Here is a 13,700-nt window from a genome sequence, read left to right as displayed (position 1 = left end):
GCTTCACTTTGTTTTTTCAGGCTAGGGATGCGACACAGTCACTAACTCTGCCAATATGCACTAAGATGTTAAACTGAGACTAGGCTTGTTTGTGGCTGGAACTTTGCAGTAGACTGACCTGTATTTTTGGGTGGTGTGCTGCTATCCACATTTGTGTTGGTGTGGGTTTTTTGGGGGGAGGTGGGGAGCAGTGGGTTTTAAACATGAATGTTGGGTTTTCTTGGATTTTAAGAGTGTTTTTTTCCAAATTAACTTACTGCACATCTTTCTTCTACAAGGGATTTTTATGAGAAACCTTGGAAATAGATTTAATAGAGGCCTCAGCTGGGACTGTTAGGTGCATCCCAAAAGAATATTGAGGAGTAAGATTTTCAGTCTGCTTGTGTTATTGAGAGCTTTATCACTTCCTACAGTTACACTTGTGGGATATAGCACAACTGAGATAATTGGACTAGTTGAGCTACTGAAGTGGCTTGTGTGTGTTTGCTCAGAAGAATGTGAAAGCCAAAGTATCTTAGAAGTATTTCAATAGGCAGTTTCTCTCTTGGGCCCTGATTGTTTACAGAACAAATTAACTTCCTGTGCTTGTTTCCATTTAACAAACCATACATTGTATGTTCAAGAAGTGCTCTGAGAACAGTTATATTCATGTCCTTCAGGCTAGAGAGGATTCTTGTTCTGTACTCAAGAGGGTTCATCTGAGTACCTACTTAGGATGGCACAATTAGACTCCGTGTGCTTATGTGGTATTTTTCATTTCTTACTGTATTAACTTCATTCAGTTTATTTGTGTATCTTTCTGATTTATTTTTAGCTTTGTCCTGTTTCTGTAATAACATGTGAACTCAGATGAATTATGAAAATCATGATGTTCAAAATGACTCAAAATTTGGCAAAGACAAATTTACCCAATCAAAGTGTTTAAAATTAAACGTGATGCTATTTAGGTAAAGCATGTGTTATTTGTAATGCATAAAGGCATACAAAATGTGCTTGATATTTAAATACATTTTTAAACTTTTATTTCATGTTATTTTTCTAAAACATTAGACTCTTTTAATTCTTCTTTATAATTGTATAGAAAATTTAATTTCTATAGATAACTGGTCCTTTCCATATTATTTGCCTGTAATATTCTACAAAGATAGTGATAACTGTTGCATACTCCTGTTCCTCATTAGGGTCAGTATTTGGGTTTATGTGTGCTAAGACTTTGTAGCCTGCTGATTCAAACTCTTACCATACTACTAAGAAGTCTTAGTCTTAACATGTTTTGAGAGCAAGTTTTCCTGCCTCAGAGACACAATGGCAGGGACATTTCTCTCTGTGCTCCCAGTTAGAACCACTTAAATTAATCTTTTAATATAATACTCTGACCAGTATTGACTGTTGTTTATAAGGCTCTCAGCAGAAGTAGTGTAGGAAAAAAAGGTTAAGAAAACACTGAAAAATGTATTTTTGTTCTAACAGCACTGAAATAATATGAGAGGAATGGTGTACTTTTAATGTGACATTTGGAAATGCTTCAAGTTTTGTCTTTTTAACAGTTTTTTTTTTTTTTTTTTCGTTCATGGTGTTCATGGGAGTTTTGTTTGCTTGTTTTGGTTTGGGTATTTTGGTAGAGATTAGATGAATGAAAAGACATAGGTGTAGACCAGTGGAAATCTACCTGTAAATGCAAATCAAAAATTTTGATCTAAAGAATCCAATCTGAAGTGGATAGTCATGTCTTGATGGTTGAGCACTCAGTATCTACACAGTAATGTAAGATACACCTAAAGAAGCTGGTAGCTCCTAATTTTTTCAGTGTATTTGCATGATTTCTTACAAAGTGCTGTGGAGTTTATATTCAGTACAGGATAGCAATTATACATTTTATATTTCCAGCTGAGAGACTGGAGGAAATGTATTGTCTTATCAATGTGACTTAAACTTCAGTACTGAGAAATTGAAGGAGGAAGAATTTCAAAGAGTTTGAACAAAAGAAATGTTGCTTGAGTTTTACCTCTATTTCAGTATATATTTAAAAATAGCAAGAAAAAAGGTTATCTGAGTGTGTCTGAGTTTTCTAAATATTTAAAGAAATAACAGTGCCAGATGTGACCCTCTCAGTTTCGCAAAGCTAAAGAGTTGTTGTCTTTCCACCCCAAAAATTATAGAGCAGATAGTAATTTTTAAAAAAATATTTCTACAGTATCAATAATTCAGCTATTAAATTGGTCTTCTGACTCAGCAGCTGATTTTTCGTATTCTGGAGCACTGGGTTTGAGGCAGATCTTTTGGGTACACATTCATTCAAAGGAATGGTTAAGGGACCGTGCTGAACTTGTGGGAGAATCGTTTTCCACTGCAAGATTGTAACAGTGAATATCTGCCAGAGACAGGTACAACTCAATAGAACTACATGTGACTTGGAATTTACGTCATAGTATATCTTGAGCATTTAAACTTGGTTAAAAATATATTCAACACAGTAGATGGCAATAAGCTAGAAGTCTACCAATTCAGTTGCTTTATCTCCTTTTCCCAGAAATATCTTTGTTCAAAGGGTTAAACTTTTGGTTGTGGTAGATGTGGAAGAAAAGGTCTTTTCCTTGAGTTGTAGTCTACTTTTCCTCCTAAGCCTCTACTGTATGAAGCTCTTTACATGTTGCAGTTTCTCAAGCTGCTGTACCCCTCCTTACATCTCATATTTAGTCCTTAGTTACCACTGTCAACCTTCTTTAAATGAGAGGTTCCACTGTTCAGGTTCTAATATTGGTAATGGTAGGGGAAGAGTACTTGTATTTTTTTTTTTATTATTATTATTTTTTTTTTTTAATCACAAAGTGGCTCTGTGGAACAGAACATTTTCTCAGTTTGTTTTCTGGATCTCTCTGGTTTCCTCAGCACGTATTAGCAAAAAAAAAAAGAGAATGATCTTTAACAAGCTGTTGCATATGTGTGTTATGCATCATTTTGCTAAAATGTGAATCTGGGAAATTAAGATCACCTTCTCTAAAATGTATAATCCTTTCTGTATTTATTTTTATTTGGCATAAAAAGTACATCTCCTCCTTTTCAAAAATTAAACCACAGTGCCTCCAGCTTATGCAGCTTGTCCCTCCATTTAGCATTACTTAGTTTGCTCTTTGAGTTCTATCATGGATTAGAAATTATTTTAGGATAATACTATATATGTGTTCATGTTTTTGTTTTGTTAAGCAGGAACCTATCTGGAAAATGAGAAATTTATCACAGTGAATACTTTGAGTGGTTAGCAGCAAATACAAACTTAACTTTTATATATTCTTTCTCACAAAAGCAAAGTTTGGATGTCTAAAATAAGACAAGCAGTTTGGGGTTTGAGCTTGAGCATCTTCTGTTTTGAATGTGTTTTTGCAATGTTTGAGTTCTAACAAAGTAGTTTTGGTTTGAGTTGGGGTTTGTGTGTGTGTGTGTGTGTGTGTTTTGTTTGGTTGGTTTTGTTATTTCTAAAGTGACTGTTTACGGCTACTGAGAATTCTTGAAGGGAAAAGATAAAAAATTCCTAAACAGTCAGAACCTCAAAGTGAGAAATCTCAACTAGGTATTGTAACTCCAGGATTCAGTTCCAAGGGGAGGACTGCAAAAATTCCTTGTAATTGTAGCGGCAGTGTTTGTGTGGTGACTGACAGAAGCAGTACTTTTTTTAACAGTTAAGCCCTATTCACTTCCCATTTGAAATGCAAGTTTTGGTCTTACAGATGCTTGGACTTCTTGTTTTTATTTTTCTAAGCTGCTTTTAGAGGCTATGTTGAATAGGATATTCAAATAATTCTGGCATTTTTCCTTAAGAACTGAGTGGAGTTCGAAAACTAGGTGCCCTAATCTATCCTTCCCTTCAGAAGGATAGAATTTAGAATTGTTTTTTTCCTGACAGATTCTTGCTACGTTAAACAAATGAAGCCATATAACAAACATTTCAGTAATCAGGCCAACATAAAGTACTCATAAATTATCACCAAGCAGCTCTAAATCTGTCATAAACTTTTACTGACTTGCTCACAAGAATGTTTATGTAATTCAGAGGAACTATAGAGAGGAAGTTAACTCTCCTTTTACAAGTTAAATCAACTACAGTGAGATGAAAAACACCCACACACTTGGCTTTGGATCAGAAGAGACATTCTTGAAAAGCAAACCTTTATGAAATCTTTATTATGAAATCAAATTACGAAAGCAATTTCAAGGTGTAAAATATTATCAGTTTTCCAGGTGTCGCTGACAGTACTCTGCTTGCATATTCCTTGTATAGCAGGGTATCACCTTGATCAGGGAGTTACAGATTTGGAATCGTTCCAGCAAGTAATTTTTTTACGTGGTTGGAAGCACAGATGTAGTGTGGGATATGTTAGAGCTGGAAAGCTTTGAAAGGGGTCCAAGGAGTCACAGTTCCACAGATGTGAAAAAATCATCACCACACCACCAAACCTGCTGAATGAGATGTTATCTTGTATGACATTCCCTTAAAAAAGGTGTAGAAGCTGCAGTGCAATACAGATAAATATGTTAAGAGATCATGTTTATGATATTTTAGAGTGCAAATTACAAAGTAAAGTATAAGAGCAATGGATAGGGGCTTTTACACCAAGGATTGAAATATTGATAAGTGAAGTAAATGAGAGATTGTTTAATATTAAACCTCTGTAATTAAAAAAAGAAGCTTATTCCATTGATCACAGTGACACAGTTGTGAAATATGATGTTGGAAAGATGGCATATTTTGAATATGTTAATCACAGGAATTGGAAATTGATAATCTTAACAGGTAGCAAGGATGCATTTGTTCAAATTATAGAATTTTGAATTGCCAAGTCCAAATAATAAATAGCCGTATGCCTGAGATAGATAAGATGAAGTGTTCCTTGAATCACACATGGTAAAATTCATCATACATTATAAAACTGATAAATTTTTAAAGGATTGTGAACCACGGCAATTCTGGTGTTTTGAGAGGTGACCACAACAACTATTGACCTGAAATCAGTCCTGAGGAAAACAGTGGACTGGCAGATTTGAGGTTATATGGAAAAGTAGAGCCTATTCTGAGCACCATAGAATTTTTCTAAGCATTATTGACTGTTGTGGTTTTTTGAGAGACTGGTTTTGGCAAATGTTACTGACAGATTTCTAACTGTTTTGCTTGCGATTTTTATTTTTTGAGATTTTTATAATACATCAGTGTTAAAACACGAGCTTTGGATTTCTTTAGGGAATTTGATTTATTATCACACCATATTTTGATTTAAAAGAGCTTCTATTCTGTAGCACACGTAGAGATGGATTAAAATATAGGTCATGTTATTGGAACAATGTTGTTTAATGTTTTTGTCCATTGTCTATAAAACCTTGGATGATAAAGCCTATGAAGACAGGCAGTGAGAGTTTGGGCTGTTCAGCCTGGAGAAGAGAATGCTCCGGGAAGGTGTTATAGCACCTTGCAGTACCTAAGAGAGGCTACAAGAGAGCTGAGAGGGACTTTTCACAAGGGCATGTAGTGATAGGACAAGGGGTAATGGCTTTAAACTGAAAGAAGGTAGGTTTAGATTAAATATTAGGAAGACATTATTTATTTTGAGGGTGGTGAGACACTGGAACAGATTACCCAGAGAAGTTGTGGGTGCACCACCCTGGAGGTGTTCAAGACTGGGTTGGATGGGGCTCTGAGTAACCTGGTCTAGTGGAAGGTGTCCCTGCCATGGCAAGGGGGCTGGAACTAGATAATCTTGAAGGTCCCTTCCAACCCAAACCATTCTATGATTCTATGATATATACTCTATAAATTGGCTAAAAGGTGAATTGCAAGAATAACTAGCTATCACAATATGATTCACGTCTGCTCTCAACATCCACCAGCTCTGCTTTCTTACCTTGTGGACAATCTTTGTCACAGAGAGCCTCACTGGCATTCTGAAGTCCACCATCTTGCGAAAGGTGGTGTGGGAATGAAAGTGTATGCTATCATTCATACAAACTCCAGGTGTGTGCAGTGGTATGTAAAAAGGGCCTGTGGGTACATAAAAAGGATCTGTCTTGAAGGAGGGAGAAAGTGCTCTCTGCTTCATTAATAAGACATCAGCTGAAATAGTGCATATAGCTTTGGTAATTGTATTTCAGGGACAAAATGGATTAAATCAAAATTTAGAAGAGTACCACAAAAAATGATTCCTGGGTGGGCAAAAGTCTTGCAGTGTAAAGTTTGTGTTGGATTTGTTTTGCTGAATTGGAGAGAAGGCTGAGAAGTGACATGTTTGTGATGTGTGGGAGAAAGGCAGGACATTATCTTTTTGTTTCCTTGTAGATTGCATCATGCAATGAATGGACTTCTGGGTGGGGAACAGGTTTCCCCAAAGTCACATTGGCAGGAATATTTCACCCCATCTTTTTCTGTAGTAAATGGGGCACCAGCTGGAATTTCTGAGATCCTTCTCACCTACAGACTTTTTGCCACATCATGGGGTGTGGACAATGTTGACACTTTATAAGTTCTTTTTCCTTACTTCTTGTAGCAATCATCTGTTTAATTTTCTAGGTTTTTGAGGTATTTGGCCTAGGTAACCCTTAAAGTTTTATGTAAGTATAACTGAGTGAAATGTAATGGTTGTGACAGAGAGATGGCCATGGTGAATTATCTAGTATCTTTTCATATTAACCTCCACTCATGCACAGCATTTCAAAACACTTGTATGTTCCAGTAAATTCAATTCCAATGCAGAAGTGTTCACTTAATCCACCACTAATACTTTTATATGCTTATAAAGTGTCTGGAAGGTAACTTAAAATATTAGTCTTCTTTGCAACATAAAGTCAAGAAATAAGTAGTGCTAGCCTCAATGATATACACTGGGATATTTTTGCTTAGGACTTGCCCAAACCTGACATTCTGCATCCTAGCAATTATCATTATCCAATAATCACAACTGGAAGAGTGAAGACTGCACTGCATTGAATGCATTTTTTTAAATTAGTGTTGTCTATTTCTTTTTTCCTCATGGTGTCACTATAGGATAAAGTTAATGCTTATCGGGTATTCTCTGTACTAGAGCATATTTCCCTTTCCTTTCTTTCACTCTGACTTTCTGGATTTTCTATTATGTGTTTAGAAAATATGATAATAAATTCAATACCTTTGAATTTGGACATGTTCTCTCAAGCACTGGCTCACCCATAGCACTGAGCATGATTTTTTTTTTTTCTTAATAATATTAGAACAAATTTAGCTCTGTAGAAGGGTGGGGAGAATTTGAGCAGTTCTTCTAACGACTTGAAAGTAGAATTTCAACATTTAAGAAGACAAAAAGGGATGTATCTTACAATTAAGTGAGCTTTTGAATTTAAATCTGTGACAGACTTCTTCATCATACATAGAAAACATAAGGTCCTCACAGAATCACAGAAAGGAAAAGGCTGGAAGGGTTCAACCTCCCCCCTCAAGCAGGGTCGTCCTAGAGCACATTGCAGAGGATTGTGTCCAGGCAGTTCTTGAGTATCTCCAGTATGCCTAATTTTTTTCTTATGTTATTGTAAAGTATTTTGAATTTGGCTTTTCTGATTGATAGAAAAATTAGTTCTCCTATACAAACTCCCAGTGTCAAGAGAATATGGGAGAGAGAGAAAGAAAATTTGTTTTCTTTTACGTACTGATAGCATTTTTGCCTGCCTAATTGTTATTACTTTACTCAGACCCACATTCTCCAATATATCTAGGTACTTGACTTCCACAGGAGAATGACAAAAGATGTGGCACTACATAAAAATTAAGTAGAACTGAAGAGAAATTTGCATGTGTGCTCTTTACAAGAGCAGAAGCCAAATGGAGGTGCCATTTCCCACTCATGCATTTGGAGCACGACCTTCCCAAAAGGCAAGAACCATAGACCATTTTCTGCCTCTTCAGTAGGACAGCAGTGTTTGGGCTGATTGCATTCAGGCTTGTAATGAGGATGAGTGTGACTGCCTAGTCAGCAGAAAGGAAATCATCCACCAGTTCTACAAAATCTACATGCAGTGTGAACTCTGGCCACAAGTGAAGCTTGTGTTATGTGTTTCAGTTAGCTGAGCTTGTGGTCAGCCTCTGTCTAGCTCAGGTTATCAGCTCACGGCTGTGAAACTTAACTAGAATCAGCATGTGATTAGCTAGAATCAGCAGGGACTTTGTGATAGGGTTTGTTTGTTAGCTTAGCAAAGAAGCTGGTTCACCTAACGAAGTTACAGAGCACTAAACAATTACAGAGCTTTTCAGTAGAAGCCTGAGCATTATACCCATATTCTTTCCAGTGAGATGAAAATCCTGTCAATATTTCCAGCCAATTAAGGGCCCTTTTTTCTCCCACTCTCTTCAGATGGTCTTTTAACATGAGATAATAGCTATCCCTCTTCTTCCTTAAGTGCACACATCTAAATATGTTCCCTAATCCCTGTGCCATGTCTTTCACTTTTGTACTTGTCACTGCCACACGGTTCCTCCACAGAGTCAATTGTTTTTTGGGCTGGTAGTTTGGAGACAGTTAAGTTACTATTTCTAGATTGTTGTCTTGATGACATCTTAGACATTGTACTCCAATGAAGTGTGAAGTGGGCCAGCTGAACAGTCACACTGAAAGAAATCTAGGGCAAAATTAGAGCTCTGCACGTGGCACAAACTGCCTGTTTTAACCTAGAATGGAAGAAATAAACTATTTCACAGTTGGAAGTGCAAGTTTATTAGTTGTCTATCATGCTGCTTCTTTTCCAAAGGACAGGCAACCTGGCTAATTCTCTTCCTAATGGTTACCATTTTGTGGCCATGCCAGTTTTTGGTGCTGAGATGTTGGCTTTAAACTGCAAGGCAGGTGTAACCTTGTTCTGCAGGAAAAGCAGCCTCTTGCAAACTGAGATACCAGGACTGGACATGCTGAGTGTTTCTTCCTGCCAGCTGTGAGCATTGCCTCTTCTGGCTTTTAATAAACACCAGGCCGGTTTGGAGGAGTCACTGTGTCCGGTCTGAAAGCAACATCAACATCTTTTTTAGGAAACCCTCTAGCTCTGCAAACATAGTGTTTCCTCAGGAGTTTCTCCAACTTTAGGCCTTCTCCCAGCAGCAGCTTTTTTACCTTGCATCCATGGTGATACATCCCTCTTCCCACCTCAGCCCACATTGATTTCAGAAATGCTTGTTAGGCCTTGGCCTTGATAAATGATAGCCAGGCTAAGCTCCTCTTGAGCTTCTCAGAAACACTGTCTGGCCCCAGGAACTTATGTTGACTAATGAGCTCCTGTTATTTAGCGAACAGCCTTGGAAACTTATTTCTCCTGCCTGAATAACAATGCATGGGTAACAACATTTTTAGGATTGAATTTTCACAGAAAGTCACTGACCCGAATTGTGGCCAGCGTGGAAAATTACTATGCTGAAAGCCAACTCTTCTGTGACCCAATAAACAGCAGTCCTAAGTAAGACCCTTAGAGTTCTCCTGGATGGCAGTGGGCTGTGACCGGAAATCTTCTGAGTGGGACCCTTCTCAGACCCAGCGAACTCCCAAGTTTGCTATACTTGGAGGATCACTGGGCTGAGACCCCCATTCCATGAGGCTCAACCCTTTGCCCTTTGAGAAGATGCAAAGGCATCTGACCTGAGTACTTCACTGAACTCAAGGGGAATTTTTCACAGGTATTACATACCTAGTACATACTCCTTTAGGTCTGTGTGCATGCAAGTGTGAATACACTACAGCAAATGTACTATGAATGTTGCTCTCTGAGATTCTTAAGTAGGTTAGATTCATAAGTAAGTTAGGCCTGTGAATTACTGTTGTGCTTATTGTAAATTTTACAAAATATTTTCCTAAATTGTTTAAATTATGCTATCAATTAAGTGCTGTTATGTTCAAGAGCTGTTAAAACCTTTAGACCTAAACCATTGGTCAAGTCTGAGGCTGAGTTTGGCAAGGGAGTCCACTCTGAACCTTGTGACTCATTCCTTTTTATCCTTACCCTTTTCCATCCTTATCCTTTTCCCATCCCCAGCCTCCATGCAGATAATTTGAGACTGATTTTAGTATTAGATTGACTGATTTTAGATTTTAGTCTGATTTTTTTCTGTGTGCTTTAACCACCAAGTAAGCAGTAGAGTGCACTTTGCCAAAGAACTTCATTGTGCTTTCACTTTTTTATTAAACCTGTTTTTGCTGATACCTTTGCTGGTGTTTCTTTGAGTGACCTAAAACACCCAGTCAGAACAGCATATTAGAGACCTCACCACCCAAATAATTCTCAAAATCCTTTGTCACCCACACCTCATTTTGATTTGAATTTGCTTATCTGCTCATGTCAAATCCAATCTATTCCTGTATCACCTCTCTTTTGCCTGTTCTCCACCCTCCTACTGTAAGACAGTCATTGCAATTAACTCTTGGTTTTACAACATCTGAATACTCCAGTTTCTTCACATACCCTTGCTGAACACCATGGCAGAGGGGACCCTATGGACTTCTCTCCAACTGGCTTACATTTTATCAGTTAGTGAGGGAAATATTTCTTCCCAAGTCCCAGGTTTCTGCAAATACAGAAGTGCTTTATGTCTGTCAATTGTTACCTTTCCTTCCAGCTTCAGTTTATCTGCTCTGGGGGCTTCTGTTCAGTGCTTTGCTGTGTCCCCAAATCTTCACACTTATTTCCTGCCCTACCAGTTTTTCATCTGTCTCATCTTTCATCAGTCTTGCTAGTCATCCTCAGTCTCTCTTGCCCCAATTATCTCTCCCAACCAAGTTCAGCTGCTTACTGTGCCACCTTACCTGCTTGACATCTCTTTGATAAACATGGATCAAATTCTTCCCGCAAGGTGCCAGTTCTTCCTGTTGTTTCACACCTTTTCTTTACATCTGCTTAGAGTTGTGCTGCAACTCCTGTCTCGTTTAATTTTAGGGGTCACTCAGCTGCATAAGAGGTGCCCCAGTTTTATACCCTGAAAATCTGGCCACTCTGTACTTTGTGTGCCTGAAGTGAACGTGTTTTAACATAACTCCCTGCAAGAGTCTTTACAGGGTACAATTAAATATGGGAAGTCAGCAGTTGAGTAGTGCATGGAAGAATCAGTTAATTAGGGACTTTAAAGAGTGAAGTATTTACCATATGTAAATAAAATCTGTATTCCAAACCAAAACTGTCTCCACAGCAATTTCTGGATTTGCTCAGTACAAGATCCAAAGCTCAGGGAAATGGCAGGGGAGGACCTTGCACGCATTTCAGTATCCTTTGCATCAGGCCACTTATTTCCTTTAGCAATGATAAAATGATGCACAAAGCGCTGGGACTGTACAACTTCATTTTATTTTGTGTGCTTTTATAGGATATAAATAAATGACAAAATTACAAAATTTATAACTGGAAGCCCAAGCATATTTACAGAAGTCTTTGTTGCAGTGAGGCTACTATTTACTGTTCTCCTATACAATTTTCCTTTTGGTACCATATTTTTAGTGTTATTTTTTTACTGTCAGTTGACTAAGTACATATCAACAGTGAATAGGCAAAAATATGTACAAGGAACTATTTTGTTCAAGTAAATTGAATACTGTATTAAAAGTATGTCATCACTCAGCGCTATGATTAGGTGTAACTAAATCATATACAATTATCAGGTTTAAACCAAGTTCAATTATCCATTTTTTGGAATATACCAACTGATGATTCTAACTGAAAAACCTCAGCTGGATATGAAATAATAATTAAAAAAACATTAAGACAACCACACAATTTTTCAATATCTCTATAATGAACTTCAAAATGATTCACAATTTGACTGGATAGAACAATATACGTTAAAATGTCATTTTTCTCCTATAATGATATTTGTACTGTTATAATTTCAGTTCTACATAAATATACATCATGGTATTATACAAATACTCCACAGACATTAAAAAAATTAAAACACTTCAAAGAAAAAGTAAGTAAATCTTATTTAATCAAATATTAAGCAAATGCTTAACTTTTGTTTCATGAAAACATTTTTATTACTTTGGAATTTTTTTCTTTTTCTCGATATTTTTATTTAGAAAATGTTTTGCTATAGAATTTTATCAACACTCTTCCAAACAAGCTTTCTGTGACAGAAATCTTGATAGCAAAATCCATGGTTTTGACTTTTTTTTAGAACCACTGAGATTATTTTTTAAAAATACTAGTAGAATTCATGGCTATAGCAATGTTGAACTGCATAAACTATATGTAGGTGTAGTAGAATGACCATTCCACTTTCATTCCAGACTGATCACATGGAACATCCAGTGCACTGATGCTACAAGTCTTACAATTTTCATAATGCTGCAATAGCAGTCGTTTACTGAACTTTAAAATAAACAATATTTCTCATAATTAATCTGGCTTCCTTCCATAAATATTCATATGTTTTCCTATAGTACTTCTCTTCCATAAAAATATCTAATAAATGTTTTCTGTGCATTACTAATACACCTTTTTCTAACCATTCATAAAACTCTGATCCTTTGCTACAGTGCAAGAGGTTCTTATTTCTGTAGAGGATCAAAGGACATCAATTATTACATATAAAATCAGCGCACACAGAAATCAGGGTACCTAATTTCTCGTCACTTTAATGAGTTCCTTATTCAACACAGTAATTATTAATGATTCAGTGGTTTCACAAATAATCTATTTATTAATTCTGGTTCTATTTCAATTAAAAACTGCCAGGATTCAAATAAAAAACCCAATCAAATACTCTATTCATAGGCAGCATTAGTATTAGTTTAGAGACCTTTTGGTTTTTTTCTTTAAAAAGTAGAATTCTAAAATAAGAAATCAAAGAAAGCACTGTGGCAGATTCACAAGGGAGAACTGCGTGAAAAATAAGGTTTCTCACTCCTCTTGTGGACTGTAATTTTAAAAGTCTTCATATAGTGTCATTCTTCTGTCAGTGCTGCAGGAAGAAGAACATCACCAGAAATGACTGTCAGCCTTTTTTGTTAGTTACAAGGCCACCATACAGTGCAGTCTTCCTCTCTGCTGGATTGAAACGTTGCCATAAAGGAAAGGCTGTGCTGTGACTGCTTGGCGTGCAAGGCACAACAAGGAACGGGGGGACAGTTTTGTATCAGAAAATTGTAGTTTCATACTTGGTATTAATGCCTCTTTTGGCCTCTTGTCCAGGTTCAACAATCCACGGTAGATTCGCAAGAGTCTTTTGTTCGGATGGATCTATCTGCTGTAAGACAAATGCAAACATACACACGGGTTACCATCTCTGTGCACAGCAGCTCCAGCAGAACTTTTTTCTTTAAACCAACAGAACACAGAACAAATCCTGAATGGACAAAGTCCTACAGCAGCGAGTATGGTGGTGTCTACACTCCCATGTACTCACGGCTGCCTTCTTCTTCCTGTGGAGATCAGAGCTGTGTCTACCCCCAAGCTATAGGGCACCATAGTTCGTTAAAGCCACGCTCGATCCTGAGAAGTCTGTTTGCTAATGAGACAGACGATAGCATCAGGAAACGTTCCTACTTACAATTTTATGGAGGAAGATTCTGTGGCAATGGATGACAAAGTGTAAAATCATACAATTTTTTTTTCCCCCGTTCTCTCACCCAGTAATTAAATATCATAGAGTACAGTCCTCACTTTATAGCCAGTGAATATGATACAGTGTGCAGTCATTTTTCTCCTTTCCCTTCAAAATC

General features: G+C 37.1%; 1 protein-coding gene across 8 annotated transcripts in view; it reads right to left on the bottom strand.

The window, feature by feature from the left end:
- Positions 1-11,309: 11,309 nt before the first annotated feature.
- LOC114065274 (ankyrin repeat and sterile alpha motif domain-containing protein 1B-like) overlaps positions 11,310-13,700 on the bottom strand; it is a 216,822-nt gene continuing 214,431 nt past the window's right edge. For 5 of the 8 annotated variants that reach the window (XM_027899039.1, XM_027899037.1, XM_027899038.1 and 2 more), the window contains 2 exons: positions 13,137-13,225; positions 11,310-13,026 (listed from right to left, as the gene is read on the bottom strand). In XM_027899039.1, coding sequence (XP_027754840.1) covers positions 12,987-13,026; positions 13,137-13,225 — 129 coding nt within the window. In that variant the 3' untranslated portion in view covers positions 11,310-12,986. Of the gene's footprint in view, positions 13,226-13,700 lie in introns of all 8 variants that reach the window. The other 3 variants (XM_027899042.1, XM_027899043.1, XM_027899036.1) reach the window with 2 other exon arrangements.

The sequence above is a fragment of the Empidonax traillii genome, unplaced genomic scaffold, assembly GCF_003031625.1.
Source record: "Empidonax traillii isolate 1590-97213 ecotype Southwest subspecies unplaced genomic scaffold, ASM303162v1 scaffold634:size670481, whole genome shotgun sequence".
Lineage (NCBI taxonomy): Eukaryota > Metazoa > Chordata > Aves > Passeriformes > Tyrannidae > Empidonax > Empidonax traillii.
The sequence above is the reverse complement of the archived record's forward strand: the minus strand, read 5'-3'. Positions and strand labels throughout refer to the sequence as shown.